Source organism: Eschrichtius robustus, chromosome 14 (genome assembly GCF_028021215.1).
Source record: "Eschrichtius robustus isolate mEscRob2 chromosome 14, mEscRob2.pri, whole genome shotgun sequence".
Lineage (NCBI taxonomy): Eukaryota > Metazoa > Chordata > Mammalia > Artiodactyla > Eschrichtiidae > Eschrichtius > Eschrichtius robustus.
The window spans coordinates 41,360,134-41,387,770 of record NC_090837.1 but is presented as its reverse complement, the minus strand read 5'-3'; the positions used below and the strand labels follow the sequence as shown (position 1 = coordinate 41,387,770).

The following is a 27,637-nucleotide window of genomic DNA, read 5'->3' as shown; positions in this document are numbered from 1 at the left end:
TATATCAAATGTTTCATGATATATACCTCCAAATCATACTGCTAGTCCCATTTAAAAATCATACTGCTATTCCCATTTATATATCAAATGTTTCATGATATATACCTCCAAATCATACTGCTATTCCCATATATTTCATGACATATACCTCCAAATCATACTGCTATTCCCATTATCAAATGTTTCACGATATATACCTCCAAATCATACTGCTATTCCCATTACTTGCTACTTTGTAAGAGCAAGTAGCAAAATGCTACTTGCTCTTACAAACTGGCATATGGAGAATATTTCTAACTAACACAATATGCTATCAAATATGCCACAGCATAGATCTGGCTATGGAAAATTATTATTTGGAGAATTTGAAAACCACCTAATCAAGAGAAATTTTAAATAGACAAAAAGATACTATAACTAGTTAGGGGTCCATAATGAAGAGTGTAAAATAACTCACGTTCCAGAATTGGAGACTTTTGGGTCTCTCCTTTTTACTATCTGACTTTGGGCAAAGGATATTAGGTTTTTTTAGTCTGGAAAATGTGGTTAATAAAAGAAAGAAGCAAAAATATTTTTTTTAATAAGGGAAAATGGGATCAGAGATAAAAAGGTTTTCTACAAAGACCTAAATAAATGTTAGATAAAACAGCTAAAAGGGAATTCAAATTTGGTGTTGCAGAAAAATTAACTCACATTCATTTTTCTGTAGCAGCAATTCTTACTGTTTTATATCTTCTTTCACAGGTTTTGACATGCTTGTGAAATTACTTTAATGTTAATTAATGGTCTTTAAGTTCTTTAATTATTTTAACAGTTAATACATAAAACATAATTTTTTCATGGAATCTGAGGTAAGTGTTTTAAATAAATATAGGTTACAACAATTAAACACACTTATAACAAATATAATTTAGATTTTACTTCTCAGAATCCATCTTAGTGTAAAGCTGTTTACTAGATTCTTATTAAAAATACCAAGTTAGGATGTTAGATCTCTTAAAGGTAAAACATCAGAGAATAGAAAAAAAATCTGTGTCCACTCTTCTCTGATGTTTTCCATGCTCCAGCACCATCCCAAATTGCTTCCTTATTTCTGTTCCCTCTCTCTGGAAGGGAATCTCAAGTATATCTGTGACCAATTAATAATTTTTAATAATTGTTTGCAATCATTATCTAAAAGGGAACAGTTAATGACTTATATCTCATGGATAAATTTATTGTCTAGATGCCTAGAGGTAAATTGCACAACTTGCAAATGAAAGAAGGAACTTTTATAAAACACTGATGAAAGGAAGATGGAAAAAAAGAGGGATTTTCTCTGTTTTTCCAATCAAAGATTTGCTCCTTCTCTCCACAAAGTCATGGAGTTGAGAAGGATAGCTGGAGGAGTGTGGATGGGAAATGTGCATCACATTTACAGAACTACACAACACACTCTCACCTTACACCAGTGGTGTTCTGCCACCTCTACCCCATTCCATAAATGTTCCACTAACCATAGCACAGCTTTTGGCATAGTTCTAATTTCTCAAGGAAGATCACAAGAAAGGTACTTTCAGGTTGTTAAAAGAAACCAGAATATTACACCAACACATTTCGGTGGTGGGAGGAGACTACTGGCACACCGTATTTATTGCTTAACAGTACAAGAATTAAACAAAAAAGTAGAGACTAGAAAATCACTTTTTGAAATTTCACAATCACCAATTTGCGACAGAAAGTGAGGCGTAACACTTATGCTAACAAATCTGTTAGATGAATTATCACTTCAGCACATAACTGCAGATGGATACTCCTGGATTTTCACTTAATCCATCACTCCATGAGCACTATAAAATGAAAGGTGACATACTTATGAACTAAAATCACAAGAAGAAACTCTCTAAGATCAATCTTCAATGAGCCCCTATTTCAATAAGCCATACGGAGCCGTAAAGAGCAGTAAAAAGTAATATTCATTTAACAGAATGAGAATCCCAATGACAAGAAATCAGGTATTTATATTCCTCTAGAGACACTTCTTTCCCACCTAACAAAGGCACTTGACATGTAATGAAATGGACAGTTAATTCAGGTACTGCCCTGGGCAACTGTTACCTTTCTAAAATTATATGAAGTGGTGATTAAGTTCAAATTAATCCTTCTGAATCAGCCTGAAACACTCATGAAAATATCACAAGTTCTCTATTTTTGGCAGATGATATAACCAAAGAAGAAAAGATAATATTGGTGTCCACAATGAATTGGCTGACTTGAACAGTCCAGGATTCTCTCTCTGCACAATATATTCCTTGATGACTGTGGAATTTGTATCTGATTATAGGCAAATTAACCTTTCATACAGTTTCAGGTATTAATGTTCACTCCTCTTCTTGTCTTTTCTTACTTTTTTGTTCTTTCCCAAAGTCTTAGATGATTCCTCCTGAAAAAGACATAAATCAATGTAGTATCTTCCTACATTTATACGAAGGTACTAGCTTAGGACTTTTAAATCTAGTCATATAGAATATGTATAATAGTGAAAGTATAATTACTTCCATATGTACCATCTTTCTGTTTTACAGGGCTCTTTCATTTATAGTCTATTTTAATATTTCCAAAACAATCAAGGATGATCAAAGAAAACACTCATTTATCTCAGTTATCTAACAGATTTATGTTTGAGTAATTTCAATATTATTTATAAGTTTATTTTTTTAATTATTTTTTTGTGTGTGTGTATTTTTTTTTTTTTTTTTTTTTTTGCCACACCGTGCGGCTCGTGGGATCTTACTTCCCTCACCAGGGATCGAACCCATGCCTCCTGCAGTGGAAGTGCAAAGTCCTAACCACTGGACAGCCAGGGAATTCCTCTCAATACTATTTAGTCCATTGTTCATTTTTCAAAGTAAGGCAGCAAAGTTTAAATAAAATAGATATGAACATATCTGAAATATGAGACAAAAAAACTCAAAGTATAAAGGAAGAAGGCATCTAAAGGCATGTCAGGGGAAAGGGGATACACTTTGACACTAACAGAGAATGTTAGAATTTTACAGATGTTTAAAGACTATCCAGTTCACTGTAGCATTAGCTATAACTTCTATGGGTCTCAATTTTAGGGAGTGGAAACTAACTGGTCTTTAAGGTTTTTATAAAACTCCATGAATCTACAAAATTAAGGTTTGAAGAGATGAAGTGATCCTCCCAAGGTCACACAACTGGTCAATCACACTGTTCTGACTAAAACCTAAGCTTCCAGTTTCCTAGTCCAAAGGTTTTTCTAATGCACCTCACTTGTTCTGCTTCACTCTTAATTTTCTTTTTCTTTTTTCTTTTTAAATTTCACAGGCAGTGGTGAGAAACTCTCTAGATATAATATCAGTAACCACTTACCGGTGAACTTGTGTAGTTCTTCTCCACTAGAATGTTTCTGGCACAGTTGTTGATATGTTTGAAGCGATCTGGTCCTAGCAAAATCCCTCCATACCAGCGTGATACCACCACCATGACATTTCTCACATTCAAAATCTGTTATTTTCAGAAGCATAATTACATACAAATATAGACAGGTACAGATGTGAGTTTTAAAGGAAAATGAAAAAACCCATACATAAAATTGCACATAAAATTTCCCCGACTTTAATGGCAGAACCATGAGTAAGCAGAGTGAGATTTATAACAATTCAGGGGACAGAATGTTAGAATAAGAAGGGAATTTGGAAAACAAACACTGTGCTCCACAGTGTCCTTGAACTGCAAACTTGGGGACCACCAGGCAGAGTGAAGGGGAGATCATGCAGTGGGGTTCCACTTCTTGGTGACTTCAACCAGAATAGCTTAGCTTAGGCAGTTTTTTACCCCTAGGTCAAACAGCAACACAAAACCTGCTTCTGAACAAAACAGCTAGAGAGAACTGGGGCTGCATGAGTAATCACTAGTGCCTACCAGTGAGGTCTTCCTCAGTTTGACATTTGTCAAATGCTGCCCTTAACGTGAAGCCCACCAGTCTACAGGCCTGACCCCCACAGAGTTCCTATCAAGGAAAGGGCCTGGTTAGAAAACAAACCTCCACATACAATAGCAGAAGAAACTATAGCAACTACCTTAGGAAAAAAACAATCCATTCTTAAAATTAATGAACAACCAATGATCACCAGACAGATGAAGAAAATCCAGCAGCATGAAAGAGAAAGGACAAGATAAACAAACTAAAATGGACCAGGAAAAATTTAAGGAAGAAAACATCTAAAAAAAGAAACTCTAATTAGTATACTCAGAAAAATTTTAGAAGATATTGTATCCATAAAAGCAGAACAGCACACTATGAAAAGGGAAAAACAGAGAACAAGAAAGAACTCTTGAAAATTAAATACATGGTTGCTAAAAAAAATTTTAATTTGATAGAAATTTTGGAAGACGGTCAAGAAAATGTCTTAGAACATAAGGCAATGAGATGGACAACTTAATAAAAAAAGAAACATTCTGGATCTACCCAGAAGTCCAATATCCAACTAACAGGAGTTCTGCAAAGACAGAACAGAGAAAATAGAGGAGAGGAAATTGTCATGAAACAAAAAGGATAAGTTTTTCCAGAGCTGAAGATAATCTTCTATTGTCTACAACTGAAAGAGCTTGAAAGCACAGCTCTTGTTATTAACCTTTTGCTTTCTGCCCCACATCCAGCGGTTAAAATTATCTCTCTACCGATGTTTAAAAACTAACTACTAATAAAACCAAATTATCTCATGTTATATAGTCTAACTGATTTACTTATTCCTAAATGGAATTTAGGAATGAATTTTGTTGAGAAATTTTATGGTTCACAGAACAGGATCAAGAGGGTTTAACTCACACTTACCTCCATGAGGTGGAGAAGACGCCCCCCAGCTGCTGTTTCCCCATCATCCTCACAGTCCTGTAAGAAGGTCTGTTTATCCTCACAATATATTCTAGAAATACACGTAACAGTGTTACACTTTAAAACCTTGAAATATTGTATTCAATAATAAAAGTTACTTTCATATTTGTTGCCATCAATTTACTTCCAAAATCAGCATACTTGTTTTAAAAAAATCTTTCTTGAACTATAAATTAGCTATATTTTCACTGATGATTTCCTATCCAGTATGCTTCCCTTTTTATATTTTGGAAAGCTAGGAATCAAGGGTACCTCCTTTAAATCAGAAATGCTACAATTATGGGAAGGTGAGTTTAGACATCTGACACTTCCTCTACTTCATTTAATCTTGAAGCTGAGATTATAGAGACTAATCACTAAAAAACGTTTACTGAGAATAAACTGTATATAAGCATTATAGGCACATAATAGGCGCTATGAAATGGTATAAGAGAAATAAGTGGTGTACTCCTGTCATCAAAGAGCCTAAACTCCAGTGAAAGAGAAAAAAAGTATATAAAAAAGATGGAGGTGATAAAACCAACGTAATATTTTATACTTTCCTAATGTTCTAGCCACCAAGCATTTATCTATCTTCCCCATTCTAAGAATTATAAGATTTATTTTTCTCTATAATTTCCCCCTGGATAGTTATCAATATCAGAGATAAATCATGGTATTTTTACCCATTTAAATTATCTAGAAAGTTAGCATGGGCTACATTGTAGATGAATAAGGTTGGCAAATAAGTGTGAGTTATAAAAAGAAAACAGTGCCAGTTAAGGTATGCCATCTAGTGCATTTTTTAGGCCCCTACAAATGGTACCATCTAGGACTAGGCAAATATAGCAAAGATATCTTTCCAGTTATGGTGATAAAAAGCCAAATACTACCTTATCTATACACCTAAGTCAATTATATTAATTTTATTATAGCAATCCTATTCATTCATTCATCCTTCCATCCACCAAACCATCTATTCATTCATTCACTCAGTAAATATTTACTGCCCACCTCTATGACCAAGCTCTACTATTATTTAGAGTTGGCCTCATTTGAAGAAAAGAAAGTTAGTACTATTAAACAAAATTTTATATGGCAAATTTAAGGCAAAAAGGATTCCGGGGTTGACTTTATAGAACAAATGAAGAAATCTGACTATATAAATCAGCACTGTTAGGTTTAAAAAAATCAGGAAATACCATGGACATTTTCACTAACCCTTTCCTCACATGCCAGGAAGATAATGATGCAGCATCCGATAGCTGTGTGTACCAGTAGCCTGAAGAGTGCCCCATAACTCCAAAGCAGGAACACAGCCCCAGAACCAGGAAGTAACCTTAAAAGGACCCTGAGCATTCAAAATACACAACACAAAGTCCATGTACCAAATAAAGGTTATTTCTTTAACTCCCAGTGGAGTCCTTCAAGCCTCCACTTTATGCCTTTTTATTGTTATCTGACACACAATTCTGACAAGCTAAGCTCCTTCATTCCCAAGCGTCAATTATATAAGGGGGTGAGGTGGAGGGGCTGCTACATGCAGTCAAGCTGACATCTGTAAGAAGTGACAGCTGATCACCCATTAATACGCAAAAATACCCAAGTACTTAAAAAAACAAAAATCTGGGGCCTGAAATAGAGTATCCGGCACATTATTTAACTTTTTGATTACTTAAGATCAATATCATGTCCAGCAACTGTTGAAGGTGCAGCCAACATGGCCATGTAGGAATAAGATAGAGATAAATGAAATTAGATTCTCAAATTCAGTTCTACCATTAACGACTATGTGATATTGAAAAAGTTAACCTTTTTACAGTGGCACAGTTGCTGAAATAATTAGATTTAACTTATGTAAAGCACATGACACAGAGTAGGCCCTCAACAAACACGTGGGACGAATGAATAGTACCTATTAATACTTTTACAGCACATTCTAATCACTGAGAGCAAGCACAGTCTAATCCCTCATTTTTATATTGATGACCCTAACTCACTAAGAAAACACCAAAATTCTGTGTAGTGATACTCTAATAAGTAGGGAATTATATAATAAATAGTTTTTTTGGTAAGATTTGGCACTTAAAGGGATGTGACTTAGTAATATTAAAAACTCACCTATCCAAAGTGATAAATTTTTTTGAGATTTTTGTGTTTTAGGTAGCCTAGATTTTACAAATAGTGTGAATCACATTTTAAATTTGCACCAACTTCCTATGTCTATATTCTAATTTATTTTAGTCCTAAACTATGTTCTGTAAGTCTGTACTAATTTGCATATTTAAAAAATATACCCTTCATCTCTTTACTAACAAATCAGCAGATTTCTATAAAACCTTCGTACTCAAAACTAAAAGACATGTAGTGAAAGAAGCAGTCTTAATTTACTGCATAAACTGGTTTAAAAGAAAAATGTTAGAAAAAATTTGGCAGTATGTATCAAGAGTTTCAAAAATGTTCATACTTTTTGATAATTCTACTTCTAGGAATCTATTCTTTTTTCCTTTTTAATCATACTTCTGTTTCATTTCAAAAAAGAATATGAAACAACCAGAACCTATCCTGAGGAAATAATGCAAAAAGTACACAAAGATGTTCACGGGACTATTCTTTATAATATTTAGAAAAAATGAAAAACTAAAACCAAAAAGGAAATGGTTAAATAAATTGTGGTATGGAGCCTCAAACAAATATTACACAGCCATTAAAATAATGTTTATAAAGCAATTATAACAACATGGAAAAATGCTTTTGTTACATTAAGGAAAAATTTTGATACTAGAATAAAGCATTGAAAAGAATAAACTTTACATAGAAAAGACAGAAAGAAAATATTTCACAATATCAGTTTCATTTAATGGCAGAAAATGGTTAACTTTTCCTCTGATTCTTTTTTCTGCCATTTCCAAATATTCTACACATGATTATTACTTTTACAGTAGAAAAAAACACCTAATAGTTGTTGTTTTTTTAAATCATGCATCAGTTTCCCCAATTTTTTTTTTTTTTAATATTTATTTATTTGGTTGTGCTGGGTCTTAGTTGCGGCAGGCAGGCTCCTTAGTTGCGGCTCACCAGCTCATTAGTTGTGGCATGCGAACTCTCAGTTGAGGCATGCATGTGGGATCTAGTTCCCTGAGCAGGGATTGAACCCAGGCCCCCTGCATTGGGAGCGCAGAGTCTTAACCACTGCGCCACCAGGGAAGTCCCTTCCCCCATTTTTTACAAATTGCACGTTCCTAAAATTGTGATGATCACTTACCGGTATGCATAGATGTTGTGGGTGGCACTAGCAATTTTCTTATTCTCATACAATTTGGCAAGAACCATTTTCACCTTAAAAACAGCAGTAATGTAAATAAACTAATGTATACTTTTTATTTGCTCTGTAAATAAATGCTAAAAAAAAACTTAAAGCATATTGATATACATACTATTGTAGTGAAATTAACAAGAGTTATTTAAAGACTCAACTACGTTCTGAAAAAGCCATTTCCAAAGTTTTCTCATTTTAGGGGCAAAAACTGGGACTCTAATTGGTACAAAAATGATAGACCTGGTATTTTTCACCACCAGTTATCAACAAATATCTGAGCAGTAACCATGTCCAGGGTACTTGTACATAAGAAATTTTCCCCATACTGTATAGAGAAATTTAAACGAAAATATAAGAATTTCTAGAAATGAGCTCTGAAAACTTACCAAAGTGACAGGTACAGAACAATGGTATGTTCAAAATGTTATAAAACCAAAACTCTCTCTGGGAGTCAAATAAGGTTCACAGAGGAGGTAACAAGGGCCAGGTCTTGAAAGATAGTGACAGTTTTGCATCAAAATGGAAGAGTGAGGTGGGGCAAGAAGAAGCCATTCCATTTAGAGGAAACAGCATGTACAAACATACCAGATTTAGTAAGCAGAAATAAACGATGCTTAGTTAAACTGGAACTTCAGATAAACCACAAATTTTTTATTGTAAGTATGGCCTATGCAATAATGTTTATCTGAAATTCCAATTTTAGCTAGCTATTCTGTATTTTATCTGTCAACCTTAGCAGGGACATAAAAGAGAAAGGTTCAGGAAGTGACCAATAGTTTTATGTAGCTCTAACTCAGAGTATGAATGAGATGATAGAAGATGTATCAGAATGATTAAAGTAGGGTCTTATCACAAAGCACCTTGTATAATGTGTTTAGATTTTTCCTTGTAGCCAATGGAAATCAGCAAAGATTATTGGGTATGTGGGGGAGGAGTGACACGTGGTCAGATCTTTTAGAAAGGTAGTTGGCAAGGGACATAGAAGAAATACTGGAGGTAAGGAAGACTAAGCTGGAGATACGGAGAGCAATTTGGATCAGAAATTGTGCAATCTTGTGCTTCTCAGACTCCCAGATTCCTGATCAATAAAGTAGACACTGACCTCTCAGATTTATTTCAGCTCTCACAAATTATGATCCTGTAAGTCTAAGTGACTATAATCAGAAATGGAAAAAGGATCCAGTATGGAGAGATTCAGAATGGAATGTCTAACGAGGACCCTGGCAACAAGATTATGAGCAATGGCCAAGGGCAAAATAGGGTTCCTGAGAGAAAAGACCAGAAGCTTGCACCAAAATCTGTTATTTTGACCACAAATCAATGAAGGAAAGAACTTCCTCTTCCAGAGACTAAAAGAGAGTGAAAAGGCAGCCTGGTGCAAAAAACTGTATTCCTATAGGTCAGGGCTTTAGAAGAATTTGGAGAGACCAAAGGGAAGAGACCAATGCTTAAAACCTATGCTAAGCTAGTAAGACTTTTCTGGTTAATTTAACTTTATAGGTGTACTGAAATTGTCTCTTACATTAATAAAGTTTAGGCTAGATCATAGCAGCAAGGAAGAAGAAAATGATTCTGCTGAAAAGAGACTGAGAAAGACAAAGACCTAGGAATACTATTTTTGACTGAAGATTTTCCCATATAATATCCTTTGGTGGATATCAGGCCACCTAAAATCAGGAAGCAGAAAGGAAAAGGAATTCAGGTTGGGAAGACTGGGCTCAACCAGTCTGTCCACTGTCCCCTTACTTGGGCGACAACAGAACAGGCTAGGTTTTATAGAACTCCCACGTGATAAGACAAATAATTTTTCAACAAGCTATTGATATTAAGCATCATAATTTTCTACACCACCACAATGGGTTTTTCTTCTTTGAAAATCCATTGGAGAGTTAAGCCCTAATCAGAGTCTGGATGCAATTTTGAAAGCAGTGATAAACAGAAACAAATATTCCATGATTCCCAGTAACTTGGAGGTAGAAAGTTAGCAAATAATTTTTATCTTGCATGAAAATTAAACATAATAGTAAAAACAAAGATATTATTGCAAAACCATCTGCTTGAATTACTTTGGTAAAACAACATCAGAGTGAACTGGACACAGTAAGTTTACCTGTTTGGGACAAACTACTGGAGCCAAGTGTGCCTGAAAAGTACTTCTTCGGTCTGTGATAGGAATGCCATGATCAATCGGAGGTAATTCTTCTATTTCTATAAATTTAAAGAATTATATAACTTTAATTTTTAAATTCTTACATTCAAACACTGAAAAATTGGCAATGGTATAGTGGGGGGAGTTGGGAAAGAGATGTAAATTATATGGCAAATCAACTCAACAAATACTGGTTGTCTATTAAAATTAAGTTATAATTTTAAGTAAAAAGTTTCCTAATATATTGTACATTAAGATAAAACTACCTGACTTATAAATGATTTTCACCTGCTAAGGTCACCCAGTGGAAATGGTAGGTTGGGACTCAAATCCTGGACTGTGTCAGTTGTATAAGTTGGTATAACATCTAATTTTTAAGAGTAGAAAGGGGTCCTGAGACCAAAAAGATTGACAGCTGCTAATATGGAGTATTTATTCATTTTACTGCTGATGGACCTCTGGGTTGGGAAATCTATGACTTTATTTTGTATAGCTGTAATATAATGTCTTCTGCTAATAAAACTGTTCCTACTTCATAGGATTGAATTAAATGTATCAGTAGTACACCAAATTGGTATTCCATCGAGTACTGTGATTTCCAGTTATTCTGCCTTTTTTTTTTTTTTTTTAATTTTATTTATTTATTTATTTATTCTTGGCTGTGTTGGGTCTTTGCTGCTGTGCGAGGGCTTTCTCCAGCTGCGGCGAGTGGGGGCCACTCTTCATCGCGGTGCGCGGGCCTCTCACCGTCGCGGCCTCTCTCGCTGCGGAGCACAGGCTCCAGACGCGCAGGCTCAGCAGTTGTGGCTCACGGACCCAGTTGCTCCACGGCATGTGGGATCCTCCCAGACCAGGGCTCGAACCCGTGTCCCCTGCACCGGCAGGCAGACTCCCAACCACTGCGCCACCAGGGAAGCCCTATTCTGCCTTTTAAACAAGCTTAAGAACCATTAATTTTACCCTTAACTTAGATGAGAAACTTACCAACCATCCTAGCTGCTGCACCTGCCTCATTTAGGATGAAAAGTTATTCAGAAAAAAAGAATTTAATTTTTTTCTATTTCTGTTCACTGATCTGTTGAATCTTACCAAGTCAGTTTGCTTTATAAGTGATGAAACACTTCAAGTAACACGTGTAAAAATATTTCTGGAGCACTTTAAATAACTTGCCAAAAATCACTGCACTGGTTTGTGGCAGGACTAGGATGAGAAGCCAGGTTTATGCAGGATGTTCTTCCTTCCCCCAGTAGTGTTCTCTTCTTGAACAGACTGTGACAACCGCACTAGTACACTATTAAGGTCAACAGGAACTGGATGCGATTTATTATGACTCTGATTTTCACTCCTTTTCTTTTAATAGTGGATCTTCTTTCCCAAAAGACATCCTATGCCAAATCTGCAAATATGTGTATGAATAAAATGGGAACTACTTAGAGTGAAACAGGAGCAGGTATCCTGGGTGTTCTTCCCCACTCATTCGAGGCTTCTTTGTCCCCTTCTACTAATCCTGAGACACTATGCAAGAACTTTAAATTTTCATTTACTGTTTAAAAGCTACTGTATAATGGCACAGGGAACTCCCTATCTTCAAAGAGAATGAACATTCCCTCTGGTCTATCATGTTTTTGTAAGAGACTTGAGGAAACTGACTATATCATTCAAAATTTTAAAATACTAAAATGGAACATACTTTCTGATAGAAATATAGAGCTGATTTATCACATCAACCTATCCATAAGCTGAATACTACTTTATCATGGAACAAATTTGCTTAAGCAAAAACTAAAATCCTAAAGGCATCTCACTAGCTTTAATTCAGTGGTTGCACCTTCAATTATTGTATTTATATTTGTGAGCAAAGACTAAAATTTAACTCTGAGCTATCAGTAGACAGCTAAGGATTTCAAAGTAAAAATATAAAAGCAGGATGTGAACTGAGAACATTAACACAGCTTTTCTTAGTTTCAATTTCTCTCACCACTAATTAAAAACTCTAGATAAATAGCAAAAAAAAAAAAGAAAAAAGTAAATTTCTATTTTTTTCCTCACCATTCTGATAGACCTAGCAAACACCAAAATGGCCAGGAGACAGGAAAAAAATAACCCAATTCTCCACAAATTAATAAGAATTTTCTAAAATGTGAGTTTACTAAATTTCTATACCATTTCAAATGGTATAGAAATTCCATTCATAATGCTACCATCCCGCTTTCCTCAAAATAAACTAATAACATTATACCTGTTCGATTTTCACTGACATCAAAATCCAATGCTTTAACTGGATTTTCTGGTTGACATGCTAAAATGAGATCATCTTCACATTCAATATCTTCCTCTTCAGTTTTCTTCTTTACGTCTGGGCCTATGTGGATATGAGACATGATGAGTGATCATAAGACAGTAAGAAATTACACTTAAAAAACCATTAGTCTTGGTCTCTAAACACCAGTATTCAACAGAAGGAACCAGGGCTGCTACAAGAAGTGGTTGACTCCAGGGTTGGGACAAGGAAAATACAAGATGAGCCTGGAATATCTTGTGATTCCAGAGAGTAAAGAAATGTTCAAAACACAATGGAAACTTATAAAAAGAACACAGGAGCCTACCTGAGAGCTCTCCTAAAGGCCAACCAGGAACAATTTGAGCAACAAAATAATGACAGTATGGAATTTTAACTCACGAAATAAAATAATATGAGTTCATACTAATATAAGTAATCAAATAAATAAATGTGGAAAAAAGACATCTTGTTCTCAGAATAGAATTCCAATTAATCATAGCAAGAAGGAAAGAAGGAAATGAAAATCACCATATTGTTACAACACCATATTGTTTACAAATATTGTTGATAAGATACACTAATGGATACTAAAATCAGTAGGTTAAAGTTTAAGGAGGAATAGGGTATTAGCATAGCCTCAAAGTATCTCCCCCAAGATACTTATCAACTACAAAGGGAAAGACAGTAACTGATAATTTTATATGTCAACCTGGCTAGGCCATGGTACACAGATATTTGGTCAAACACTATTCTAGATGTTTCTGTAAAGGTATTTCTTGGATGGAATTCACATTCAAATCAGTTGACTTTGGGTAAAGCAGATTGCCCTCCATAATGCAAGTGAGACTCCAGTTAAGATTTTGAAAGAAAAAGGGGGGCTTCCCTGGTGGCGCAGTGGTTGAGAGTCTGCCTGCTAATGCAGGGGACACGGGTTTGAGCCCTGCTCTGGGAAGATCCCACATGCCGCAGAGCAGCTGGGCCCGTGAGCCACAATTGCTGAGCCTGCGCGTCTGGAGCCTGTGCTCCGCAACAAGAGAGGCCGCGATAGTGAGAGGCCCGTGCACCGCGATGAAGAGTGGCCTCCGCTTACCACAACTAGAGAAAGCCCTCGCACAGAAACGAAGACCCAACACAGCCATAAATTAATTAATTAATTAAAAAAAAAAAAAAAAAAAGAAAAGAAAAAGGACTGACCTCCCCAGAGAAGGAGGGAATTCTGCCAACATACAGCCTTCAGACTTGAGTTGCAATATCGTTCCTTCCCTAGGTCTCCAGGCTGTCAGCCTACCTTGCAGAGTTTGGACTTGCTAGCGTCCATAATCTCGTGAGCCAATTCCTTAAAATCAATCAATCTCTCTGTCTCTCCCCCTCCCTCCCTCCTTCTCCCCCCCAACCATTCCTTCCCTCCTCCTCTCTCTTTATAATACACACACACACACACACACACACATACACATCTTATTGGTCTATTTCTCTGGAGAACACTTGATTAATACAGTAACTTTACAGTGGAAACATTTGGCAGATACCACCTTAACCAAGGGATCAAGGTAAATATCACCATTAATAAAGCATATTGATATCATTAGCTCCTTGATATAATACACTGTGAAGGATACAATATCATTTCTGTGATATTCTTGCCAAAATGCCTAATCTTACTCCAATCATGAGAAAACAATGGACAAATTCAAATTGAGGGACATTCCACAAAATAGTGTCAGGTCATGAAAGGTCAAAAAAGTGAAGGAAAGACTGGGGAACTATTTATAGACTAAAAGGGAGTAAGGAGAAATAACAACTAAATGCAACAAAGAATCCTAGACAGGATTCTAGAACAGCAGAAAGAACATTAGTGGAAAACCTAGTAAAATCTGAATAAGCTCTTTAGTTTAGTTAATATTATATCAATGTCGGCTTTCTGTTCTTTATAATATGGTTATGTAAGATGTTACTAGGGAAAGCAGGGTGAAGGATATAACAGAGCTATTTCTACTATTTTTGCAACTTTTCTGTAAGTCTAAAATTAGTTCAGAATTTTTTAAAAGTGTAAATAGTATATAATTACTTCAAGATTTAACATTTCTGGGGTTTCCTTGTTGGCGCAGTGGTTAAAAATCCACCTGCCAATGCAGGGGACACGGGTTCGAGCCCTGGTCCGGGAAGATCCCACATGCTGTGAAGCAACTAAGCCCGTACGCCACAACTACTGAGCCTGCGCTCTAGAGCCCGCGAGCCACAACTACTGAGCCTGCGCTCTAGAGCCCGCGAGCCACAACTACTGAGCTCTCACGCCTAGAGCCCATGCTCCGCAACAAGAGAAGCCACCACAATGAGAAGCCCGTGCACCGCAACGAAGAGTAGCCCCCACTCGCCACAACTAGAGAAAGCCCGCGCACAGCAACGAAGACCCAATGTGGCCAAAAATAAATAAATAAAATAAATAAATTTTAAAAAAATTTCACATTTCTATAGTAGAAAAAATGAAATAGTAAAGGATAAATATGTACTGAAGATTAATAGTAAAATAAAAATAAATTACTTGTCAAGTGGGTACCCTGGAGAAGAAAATTCTCATGAGATATCCTGATCACTAGCTTATACCCTTATTCATGCTTCAGAATTATTAAACCTTCCGTTTTAATACGAAGTCTAGAAAATTTCTAATTAAAAAATTCCAAACAAAATATTTTCAAATTATAAATTATACAACCTAAATCAATAACTCGAAAATCTGAAGTGTGGCTAAACTAAATTATAGATATAGGTGGGAAAGGGAAAATACCATTTTAAGATCAATAATTTTAAAAATTTCCTAATAGTTCAGTGATTCCAAGCTTTTTGGAGTCCTAAATTTTTGCTTATATTCCATTTTTGCAATTATCCCACACTCTAGAATGGTGGATTGGCAAAACTCAGTTTTTGTTTTGAGGTTTCAAAACTCTTCTCAGATGCCCTGAAATGCTGCAAAATCAGAACATGAATCATAAAAAGTCAAGGAAAATACTTCAAAAAATATTGTCCCATGATCAGAATATCTTCAGACCATTTATCTCTTTGATTTTAATGGAAGCAATGAAAACATTTGCTTCTATAGAAAAATAGTAAAATGCTCTGAAAAATATATATTTCTATCAACTTTAAATCTATACTGATTATGGTAAGGGAATCCTTAATAATTGGTTCGGTGTAAATAACCTTCTAAAAATTAGTAAATAGACTATTGGGTTTTGTTTTTTTTTAATCCCTCTTCTCCCCAAATTGAAAATAATTCTATCAGTGATAATAATAAAACTCTATTTGGAAATAAAATCAGGCTTAGTAATTTTCCTCTCTAAAGGGCTTTTGTAGTAAGTGGAACAAAGACTAGCAAAGTAAATAGAAAACAAAAGAAATTTCTACGTTGTATATTATGATTCAATAAAACTATAATAATAGAGCAAAATATCAATTTTCAATTTTCAAATGTCCTGAAATTATATAGTGGTGATGGTTACATAACTTTGGAATAAACTAAAAACCAATGAATTATACATTTTAAACAGTGAATAATCATGGTATGTGAATTCTATCTCAATTAAAAAATCAACTTTCAAAGTCAATTTTTATATCTTAAATACTGGTCAGTGTGTTTTCCAAAGTTCTTTTTCTATAAACACTAAACTCATTTGAAGCTAATGTCTAAGTTACATAGTCCAATAATTCATGAAGAATGTTACATGGTTCGTATTACCATAACAATAGTCAAAGGAAGCAAAGATTTTTGACCCAAGTTCTTTAACCATAAAATTCTATTTCTATAAGAGTTTATAGTAATATGAAACCAAGGAGGCTAAAGCTTATAGAAAGAAATAATCATATTTACATGAGTAAAGAACTTTCCAGAGAAACATATTTTATCATATAAAAACATAAAACAGCATACAGATCTTCATTAAAAGTTTCAATGAAAATATCTACATGAAAACTTAATTACTGTGAATTAAAAGAGCAAACCTACCTGGTTCTGTCATCTGAGATTTTTGTATTAGGACATCTCTTATTTTCTCCACCCACAGGTAAAGAATACTTTCACCAATATTCTCTCTAAACAAAATTCAGGGGAAAAATCTGTTATTAAAAATTTCCTTCTCAGTGGCATGGACATATATACACTACCAAATGTAAAACAGATAGCTAGTGGGAAGCAGCCGCATAGCACAGGGAGATCAGCTCGGTGCTTTGTGACCACCTAGAGGGGTGGCATAGGGAGGATGGGAGGGAGACGCAAGAGGGAGGGGATATGGGGATATATGTATATGTAGAGCTGATTCACTTTGTTATACAGCAGAAACTAACACACCACTGTAAAGCAATTATACTCCAATAAAGATGTTAAAAAAATTTCCTTCTCAAATTCAAGAAAATATAGACATATTTACAATCTAAGAAATTATATGCAATCTAGCCGTGCCTTTTCTTGGAGCGGGGTTGCCGTGCTGTGCAGCTTGTGGGATTAGTTCCCCAACCAGGGACTGAACCCAGGCCCTTGCAGTGAAAGAGCTAAGTCTTAACCACTGGACCACCAGGGAATTCCCTAGCCATGCCTTTTAAAGAGGAATTTATAAAAATGCAATTTACTAACATTTGTGGATGAGTATTTAATACACCAACATTAAAAATTCCAACTGGCTCCCAAATTAAAACTAACACTGCTCACTTAAAATAAGTAGAAGAGTTGCAACCAAAGAGGGGAAAGAAAATTTCTGAACTTGAACTGGATGAATTAAGATAGATATAAATATGATTTAGTTTCTGTCAGTGAATATAATTGTAGTATTGATGCCCAGTCATTGCTTGCTTTTCTAAACTTTTTGAACAATTTCAAGCCACTTTTTTTATGTACTTATTTCAACAAATAAGAATACAAAGCATTTGAGAAACTCCCTCAGAAAGCCAATTTACAAGACTTAAAAGACAATCAATGGAAAACTTTATATTCTTATTTTGTTTTGGACAAAATATTCTACTGCCCAAATTGATTCATTTTGGTTCCAAATAGCTGTCTGGCTGCCTCAGATAATTAAATCCATCTCAAAGGCTCATTGAGAAAAAGAACATGTCATAGTTCATGTCCATAGCGTTATGTTAAATGATGGCAACAGCAATAAAATAAAGGCCCAAGTGTCTACTCTTTAGGAGATGACACTAATTTTAGATAAGTTTTAATAAGTGTGTTTAAAGAAATCATCACACTACTTCGTAACACCTTACCTCCTTCCTCTAACAGTTGCTCTTGAAACCATCATCTTTTTATCACCACTCATCAGCACCCAAAGGAAACTTTCAAAACAAGCATACAGAAGAAAACAACTGTTTTCAAATAATTCTGTACCCTCAAACCCTCCCATCTCACCCACAACTCCTGAGTACTAAAACAATCCTCCGTGTTCTTTGGCAACCTGTCTTATTTAGAGAGGGCAAAAGTCAATTGGAAAGGTTTTAAAAAATTGAGAATGTTGGTTGAGTTTCTTTTAAATAATTCCTACCCCCATCCTCTCGTCTCAATAAAAGATTTAGAGGTATAGAGACAGAGAAAGGTAAAATGTATTGAGTATATACTAAGCCCAAAGTACATTATATATATCAACACATTTAATGCTCATAATTGTCTAATAGAGTAGGTTTTATTTCCCCATTGTACAGATGAGAAAGCAGACCTAGGAAGATCAATTAACTTGTCTAAGACAATAAGCAGTAAGAAGTCCAGAGCCAGAATGTGAATGCAGACTTACTCCAAAGCTCAGGTCACCCACTGCGTTTTGCTCTCCTATCAAGCAGCTGTGTCCTTAGGCAAGTAAGACACTTGAACTCTGAGTCTCAGTTTCCTCACCTATAAAACAGATTTACAGCATCTTGCCTTACTTTACAAAAGTAGTCTCTTTTCAAGTGGACCTATCTTAATTCACTCAACAGATCTTTAAGGGCCTTGCCTATACACCAAGTACTACGTGCAGCCCTGGGGGTATGGTAGTGAATGAGAAAACGGGGTCCCCTGTCTCAGTGTTTACAGTTATTATCCTTACAAATGTATGGTTTCATATGTAATTCTCTCCATCCTCTAATCTCATTCTATTTAATTCATCACATCATCATCACCAAAAGTAGTAGCACTAATATCCAGTGTGTATTGAACACCTACTATATAAGACATAGAAAATGCTTTGTTACTTCACTTAATCCTCATTCATAACCACCCTTTGAGACAGGAAAATCATCCCTCTGTGAATACATATTCACATTCAGATTTGTTGTTATTGTTGTTAGGGGACTACTGGGTGCAGGGGACGATGGAAAACACCTTGGAAGAATTTTCACAATTAATAAGTAATTTTTCCTAATAATAAAGAAATTAAACCTTAACTCCAAATTTCCTCTCCTCTGGCCCATGGCTTCCTGCAGAACAATATACAACAGCACTCTGCCCATAATCATTTATTAAATGCTTCCTTCTTCCCTAGTATTTAACTAGACTCACTGAAATCCATTTTAAGGAAGTTGTAGTGGATGTGAAAGGTTTCCTAAAGAAAACGAAAATTATTTGTTCCCTTGGACCCCCAAATTTATCACTGATGGTGGTTTGGGTGTTTTTATTGTTGTTGTTATTACTGCTGTATTTGTGTTTTCTCTCATGACAATAGTTTGTTCATATCTTTTGATTCAAGTATAGTTGATTGTTCGTATCTTTTAACTACAGACTAGGATTTGGTGGTTTTCAAACTTTTGCCTTCGCTGTAATGAAATCTCTCACAGAAACAGACAAAAGCTGTAGTCTTCCCTCCTATGTCCTTCTTCCCCTCACCCAAAGGTCCTTGAGGAAGTCAGCTGAATCCTAAGAACTGGTACAAAATCTGAGAACTACTCATTATAGGGTGAGATGCTAAGCTTTTATTTATGAAATTAAGTTATGGTAAAGTAGCTGAATATAAAAAGTCTAGAACAAAATTTGTTTCAAATTGAATAAAAGATCAACTTGGATTAAGAACTGATATTTTAGTTGAGATATACTGCAATTAAATACACTTAAATAACTATTATCCAATTCAGAATGATCAAAACAAAAGTCAAGTTACTTGTGACTCTTGTTTTACTTGTGGCTCTAATTTTTGTATCTTTAATTTTCCAATATTTATATTTGTTGACTTAAGGGTAAAGCTATTCACTACAATGTACTACTAAGTTGTGTGACCTTAGACAAATCACTTGATCTGAGTTTCCATCATCTCATTTTCAAAATGACAAAACTGGATGAGATGATTCTTCTAACAAGAACAACAAAATTGAGAGCTGCTATTATATAGTGCTAAAATACATTACATGGATTATGTCACTTAATCCTTAAAATGATATTATTTTTATCCTCATTTTACAGATAAGAAAGAGGTCACACTATTTCAAAAACTGACTCCAGAAGCCTGACAAAAACAGCCTTAACATCAGCTTGAATAAACTTCAGACAGGCTGAGCTTCCTGACTCTAGGCCCTGACCTCTCTCTTCTTAGAGCATTTTCTTTACAAAACTTGTCACTGTAAATTCTTCCTTTGCTCCTTTGGAATTATGGACATCTTTTTAGAAGTTCTGTCAGTTTTAGAACCTAGGAGTGTCTTTCTCAAGGACCTGGGAGCCATTCTTTTGAAACGTAGTCATCAAGGAAGACAGTGCCCTATCTCCCAGTCTCTGTTGGCTGGTAGGGCCTAACTCCTGATGAGCCACAATTTGCAAACGCAGATAGCCTAATCACAGAGAAACACACTTGCAAACTCAGGAAGAAACTTAATGTGCTGGACCCTCTCACTGATCAACCTCCCCCCAGCATCCCCCAGTACTTTTCTACAGCTCATCCCAGCCCTTAAAAACCGTACTGCCTTTTGTTACAGGAAGTTGAGTTCAGACTGAGTTCTGCCTCTCTCCCCTGTTGCAATAGTCTTGAAGAAAGTCTTCCTTGCCTGTTTAACTTGGTCCGGTGCACTTTCTGCTTTGACAAGCCTCACTCTCCAAGTTCCAAATCTAAGACTTCATGATACATCAGAATGTGAAGAGCTGTGGGAAATTAATCATTTTCTTGGATTTAAATTAAATATTGTTGAAATGGACTATCATAAATTCAAATTAAAAAAATTTTTAATCCTTTTCATTTTCTCTTAACACCAATTAGTATAATGTTCAAAGTATTTTTAAATCTGTTATTTACCTTTTGTTTTATTAAACTATTTTCATATATTCAAAATATCCGTATGCAAAATGTTTAAACAAAAATAAGGTATGATAAGCAAATGAGTCTACATCTACACAATCACCAAATCCTAGTTTATGTTCCTAAGTACTTCTTTAACTGACTGTTCTTCTCCCTTGCATTCTTGTTGCCTTAATAAAGGTCTCCACTACCTCCCTCCTAGTTACTGACTGCTTTTCCTACGGTGTCCCTCACTTCAACCTCTTCACAGCCCACCCTCCACAGTGCCACACAAATCTCATTACATCACTCCCCTGCCTAAAACACCTACAGCCTACAAGATAATGCCCAAACTCCTTACCAGCTTACAGGTTCTTTTTTCTTACACCTACCTCAATTTCTATTCCCGGCATGTTGAACTATCTGCTGAACTCTGAAGATGCCAGGTTGCTTCACACCTACATGATTTTGCTCATGCAGTTCCTTCTATCAGAAAATCTCTCGCCCTCTGATCACCTGCCAAACACTGCACCCAAAGGTCACCTTCAAAATGGAACCCTCCTTTACAACCTCACCACATGCAGAGGCCTCTAAAAACAATAGCACTTGGTCCAAACCTCTCAGTAATTGTCACTATATTGTTTTGGTACACAATTAATCTATATTAATTTTTAAATTGTGAGCATATAGGAGGTACTCATAAAATGTTTACTGGAAAGACTTAGTTTTCAGACTTCGTCCCTCCTTACATAAGAAAAAAAAACACAGTTCATCTTCTTATCTAGGCAAAAATAAAATTTAGCATTCAAAATGATGCCAAATATATATGAAAATCTTGATAATGTTACACTATTTAGAACATAATAAAACTATAAACATTAAGAACTATAGCCATACATTTAAAATGTTTAATTTTCAATGACTAAATGTGTTTTTCACTTGTTACCCCCTGCTGGGATTTTATGGGAAAATATGATTAAAAGTTGTCACACAAAACTTTTAAAAACAGAATGTATATTTCTATTTAGACCACATGTGTGAAAATACTACTATTGGACTGGGTTTATTTTCAAGTGTTTTTAATAAACAAGACAGTACGAACCGTATCCTATCTTTAGAACAAACTCCTTTGTTATTTCTGATCCTTCCTAATTCTCTAGTAGCTCAAGTGAACTACTTAGGGAGAACAGCAAGTTGTGTCTTATAGGAGGGTATCTCTTAATAAAGGGGGGCACTTTTGGGGCAGAAAAAAGGCAGATGGGAAGCCATTTCAGAGTGCATGACATTGTGCATAGATAGGAGAAAAATCTAATTGATGAATATGATTAAAAGGATGGAAGCCAAGTGTTGGAAGATTTTTCAAGAAGAGAAAGTGTTCAACACCACCAAAAGTTACAGAGGTCAAGTAAGATAAGAACTGAAAAATGACTGTAAGATGTATAATTACGACATCATTGGTGAGCAAATTTGTAGTATATTTATCTTATTCTACTTTAGGGGGGAGATAAATTGGTAAATAGGCATAAATAAAAGATTACAGAAAGAAGTTTGTTGCGGGCACGAAAGTTGGAGTGGCCAGTAAGGTCAGGGACAGGTATCAGAAAACATTTCATTGGGAAAACATGTAATATTTATATGCTGAGGATGATGGAATCACTAAATGGGGGCCTCTCCCATTGATATGTCCAGTTCTTGGTTACTTCCAGAGTCAAGTGTAAACCTAGGAACTCAAGGAAGACCACACTTCCTCTAGGAAGGAACAAACAGAATCAATTCCATGAAGACTTAGCATTTTTAAATTAAATATTCTGTGAGGAAAAGAAACCTGGTCTAGATCCCACAGATACAGAGGGGGTTCTCTCACTGTGCCAAATGGGGTAGCCACCTACAACATATAAGACAATCCTTACCAGTTCCTGGATTACAGTAAAACTGATATTCCAGAACATTATTTGTTGTACTAAATTAATGTATCTCATTAAAATTAACCCAAATCACAGAAATATCTTCTCTGGACTACTTCACTAGCCTCCTGATATCCCACATCTATTCTTGCTTCCTTCCAATCAGTTCTCACCCAGAAACAGAATGGTGTTTTTAAAATGAAAATCTTATTATGGCATCACACCACTTAAAACTCTTCTCTGCTTCCCAAAGGTCTTAGGATAAAGACAAAAATCCTCAACATGGCCTACAGGACTCTCCATAACTTCCCCTGCCTACCTCACTAGGTCATTTTCCCACCATGTTCCCTTCTCTCCTCCCCTCTCTTTTCCCACTTAATACCACCATTACGTTGTATCTTGACATGTGCCAAACTCATTGACACAGAGCCTTTGCACATGCTGTGGCCCTTCACTGGAGTTATCTTCACTTAAGTAACTCAGCTCTTAAGTCAAACAAGCCATCCCTGACCTCCTAGACTAGGTCAGGACTTCTTTCAAACTCAATTAGCACTGTATATTAATATCTTTCTTTTACAGAACTTATCACAGCTGCAGTGTGACATTCATTTTTACAATGTTATGAGTAATATCTCCCCTACCTGCAAATTCTAAATGAAAACAGGGACCATTTCTGTTTTTGCTAATTATGCGTATCCAGGATCTAGTACAATGCCTGCCATATAGCATTTGTTGAATGAATGAAAGAGTGAAAAATACAGTATATCAATAGACTCTCAGTCTTATGGCCTAATACAAGAACGTTACCATTAAAAATACATAGTAGTTTAATGAATAATTATGCTTAGGATTCTGCTGTTACCAGTTTCATTCAACATAGCCTATGAAAAGAGCAAAATAAGAGCAGTATCTCTTAATCTACTTTCACAAGCTGGCTAAGTGTCTTTATAGCTATTAGTTCTAAATAACAGTGTATTTTTGTTTCTAAGCAGAATTCGTATCAAATGTATATATAAAATTACATTATACAACCAATCTTTCAAGGATTTTTCAAGTATATTCTTTTTGTTAATGGAAAAGCAGCTTAACAAAAAGTTTAGAAAAGGCCCTAACATATCATGATTCCAACAAAGGCCCACTATAGTCACTCATAGAATTTTTTTTAATCATCCATCACTTACATATATATTTCCTCAAGGCTATTCGATAAATCTGCACGTTCTTGCCCTTGAAGCCAAGGAGCACTAAGATTAAATAAAACAAAATAAAGAAGATTATTCAAAGAATTGTGTTTATATCTCAAAGAAAAAATACTGATTAATCACAAACTGGTTTTATTTAACTTTAACAATTTTTCTATTTTGATCAAAATGTTATCTTATGTTGTATAAATCGATACAGTTCCAAAATGCTTTCATTGGCATTAATTCATTTATTCCTCCCAAAAAACCATGCTGAAGCCAACACCATTATTATTCAATTAAAATATGGTTTAAAAAACAGGAGAGTTCATAGGATATCATAAATCTGCCCTAGTTTACCTAAGTGGCAGAAGAGGTTCCAGAATCTAAATTTCCATATTCACAGTATCTGCCACACTATCAGGACTTCCCAATTTTTTCTAAATGGTGTCTCAAAACAAACTCTAACAAATAAGTCAGTTGCCACATGACTGTAAAAAAAATAATCAACTTTTTCTGAAAAGGGCACAGATGTTTACAAGCATTCTATAATATCTTTCATTTTCAATAAAAATGAAAAATTACAGAACCATGAGTAATAACAAATTTTACCGCTATGGTTTTAAAACAGTCATACAAAAGACAATCCCACTGGAAGGTAAAAATTTTAGTAATTGAGATTTAATGCAATTCTGTCTGCATAGGTTTATACAGCTTAGTAGGTCAAGCGGGCAAGGTGGATCAAAGGTTACTTGCAATCAACAGGTCGTGACTCATTAAGACTACGCTTGGGCTGCTGAGATGGTTCCTCAACAACAAGGGCAGGACAAGCACCGCAAGCACCATGGGCGATTCCTGGAAGGCAGGCCGTCTTACACAGAGGCAGGTCAAGGAACTGGCGAGGTCAGCAGAACCAGGTTAGGAGCAACTCTATAGGCCAAGGTTTCTAGATTACTAGGTTGTCTAAAGAGGAAGATTTCCCTCCCTGTCTCTAAAGACAATTCTGTAACTATTTTACCCCCTATGGATCCTCTGATTCTCTTTTATACTAAGTGGCAAACTTCAAAGTGTTTTTACATAATTTAATTTTTGAATTTAAATGCTCTATATCAAGTCCAAAAGGTGTTTTTAACTTCTATATACATTTTGATAAGGTAGTCTATATAAACACAAGGTACAGTACAGAGAAACAATCTTTGAAAAGTATAATCTTTTTATAAAAATATAAATGTAGAAATATAGCTTACTTCAGTTGATAAATAGGTGGCGCTGTACCTGGGTATTCATTCGGTAGCATCACCTACAAAGCAGTTTAAAAACAAATCTGCTTATACTTCATCATGGCTCAAAAATAACAACATTCATAAAGCCAGTCATTGGACAGATTTCTAACTTGCCAAACTAAGAAACAAAACCATTGTTTTGTTAAATTTCAGGAGAGAATTCCCACCTCATATTTATGCTTCTGCCTTAAATATGTTGTTAACATGATGCCAATCTTTTATGAAGGAGATCATTATTTGCAGAGAAAGTATAAAAGCAATGAAAATTAGAAAATAAGTGGGGAGGACAGAGACAAAAGGAAAAGAAAAACTGAAATAGGGGCATTATAGCCCAACCCCAAATGAAAGAGCGGCATTATAACATGTTCCAGATACTTTTCTTAAGGAATTAAAAAAAAAAAAATCCTACCAGACACTATTAAATACATTAAATAGCTAACACTTAATAAAGAACCATGCACGTTTCTTTTCAAATCAGTATTACTATAAAAACAAATACTGACAAAAACTCAATTTGGCATCTTTTATGTTGGAAGTATAGGCAGTCATCAAAGAATAAGCATTAGAATAGAAAGCCATAGCTGATGTTTTCATTTATCCTAACCACAACTGATTCCCAACTAACAAATGAGTACCTACTCTATGAACCATCTAAATAACTAACCTATTCTTCCTCTTAAATGTTAGTCATCTTCCCAGGTTTAGACTCTCTTCTATTAAACGTACAGGATAGTGAAAGGAAGTGAAACTCAAGTCTGCCAATGGTACATTAAGAACATTTAAATAAATAAAATAATAGGGAGAGAAAAGATTGAGACTATCTATGAAAGCATTACTTGAGAGTGATCTGAGATTTAATTACCCATATGTTTAGATCATCAATCGTTAACAAAAGCCAACAACAAAAAGACAATTCAGAACAAGTCACACAAGAATAATCATTAGAGGAATACAACAGCAGTCAATCATACAAGAGTCAACATTGTAACTGGAAAATGGCTGTAGAGAAGGGCAAAAATACCTGCAAGCAAAGTGTCCATTTGGGGTCATCTATATCGTCGCTAATTCTAATACAAAATATTTTGGCACAGTCATCAATGACACACCATTCCTCGCCATATATAGCTGCCATTGCTTCAATTTCCTCATTCTGAAAGAGGTTGATGGGGGGAAGAAAAGTCAAAGAATGCACCGACCCTAAAAACCTGAGTTTTCCTTATTGCTTTATAAGGTATTTGTATTTAACATCACCAGCTTGGATGAAGGATCCCTGAATGAACGATACCAAACGTTCTCAGCAGCCGGTCACCATGTTCTACCCTCTGGGTACCAGACACGATTGCAATGACTGGCACCAGCCCTGCTACTACATCACTGTGCTTTTGACCACTACTGAGCCAAAATATACATGCACTCCCATATCCTGCACTGACATTTACAAGTTAAAGGATACACATATCTCCTTTGCTCCACCTTCTCTTTTTAACAGGTAACCCCACGCCCCCACTCCCCGGTGGCACTGCTACTTATTATATTCGCCCTATATTACTACTGGCTATCTCCTTCGTTGTTTTTGTTTTGAATTTGGGCACGAGGCTGGGCGGTTGTTGGGGTTTTTGGTTATCAAACCCTCGAAACATTTCAGAAATTACTCTTTTGGTTTCGGCTTAAAGAAGAGTAAAACCGGACCTAAAGGTAAAAATGGGAAGCAAAGTATACATTCAACTTTGTATCCTCTCATTTTGTCCTCATAGCGCATTCTGAAAAGCTTTAAGAGGGCCCACGTGAGCCACGCGCTGGGGAAAGCTCAACGCCAAGAGGAGGAAGGTTCAGTGACTCCAGGGTCTGTGTTATTATTGCCCCTTTTGCGAAAGCAGAAACGGTTCTTAAGTGACCTGTCCAAGGTGACCCGGCGGGGACAGGGCGGGGAGCAGAACCCGGGTTTCTGCCTCCGGCCGGGAGCTGCTCAGTCGCGTGCTGATGGTTGACGGTGACAGCGCCCGAGGCAGGCCCAGCGCGCCGACGCCCGGAAGCGGCCGGCCCGAGAGCGATCGGCTGAGATCAAGCGCCGGGGCAAAGGGACGCGGCGGAGCGAACGGCGCGGCCTCGGGCGCGGGCGGTGCGGGCGAGACTGGGGGCGGCCCCGGGCAGAGGCCCCTCTGCCGAGGAGGCCCGGGGCGGCGAGACGAGGCCGAGCCGAGCCTAAAGGTCGGCGCCCCGCCGGGGCCTCACCTGCCTCTGGTCGCTCCCTCCGTCCCCCTCAGCCATGTGGCCCCGGGAGCGGCCGAGCGGCCACCACCTGCCCAGGTCCGGAGCGCGGGGGCGGGGCGCTGCGACTGTGAGCCGAGCGCGGGCTGCAGCGCCGCCCGCGGGCTGCAGCGCCGCCCGCAGCGCGGCCCGACCCGGAACCGCAAGCCAGCCACGCAGC

The 27,637-nt window shown here is 36.3% G+C and overlaps 1 protein-coding gene across 2 annotated transcripts; it reads right to left on the bottom strand.

The window, feature by feature from the left end:
• Positions 1-1,594: 1,594 nt before the first annotated feature.
• IMPACT (impact RWD domain protein) lies at positions 1,595-27,590 on the bottom strand. Of its 2 annotated transcripts, none has more exons than XM_068563412.1 (11): positions 27,442-27,590; positions 26,231-26,359; positions 25,174-25,226; positions 23,927-23,989; positions 16,629-16,714; positions 12,587-12,709; positions 10,309-10,406; positions 8,145-8,218; positions 4,841-4,931; positions 3,376-3,510; positions 1,595-2,422 (listed from the first exon to the last, which is right to left on the bottom strand). In XM_068563412.1, exons 1-11 carry the CDS (start codon positions 27,475-27,477, stop codon positions 2,354-2,356), a joined length of 957 nt encoding a protein of 318 aa, XP_068419513.1. In that variant the 5' UTR covers positions 27,478-27,590; the 3' UTR covers positions 1,595-2,353. The 2 variants fall into 2 exon arrangements, with proteins under 2 accessions (XP_068419513.1, XP_068419514.1); XM_068563413.1 differs by lacking the exon at positions 27,442-27,590 and adding an exon at positions 27,105-27,183.
• Positions 27,591-27,637: the final 47 nt, after the last annotated feature.

Coding starts and splice junctions, on each gene's coding strand:
- IMPACT (XM_068563412.1), bottom strand. CDS start 27,477: ATGGCTGAGGGGGACGGAGGGAGCGACCAGAGGCAG. Junction 10,407..12,586: donor TGTCAGTGAAAATCGAACAG/GTATAATGTTAT, acceptor TTAAATTTATAG/AAATAGAAGAATTACCTCCG. Junction 8,219..10,308: donor CAGTAGTTTGTCCCAAACAG/GTAAACTTACTG, acceptor GCTGTTTTTAAG/GTGAAAATGGTTCTTGCCAA.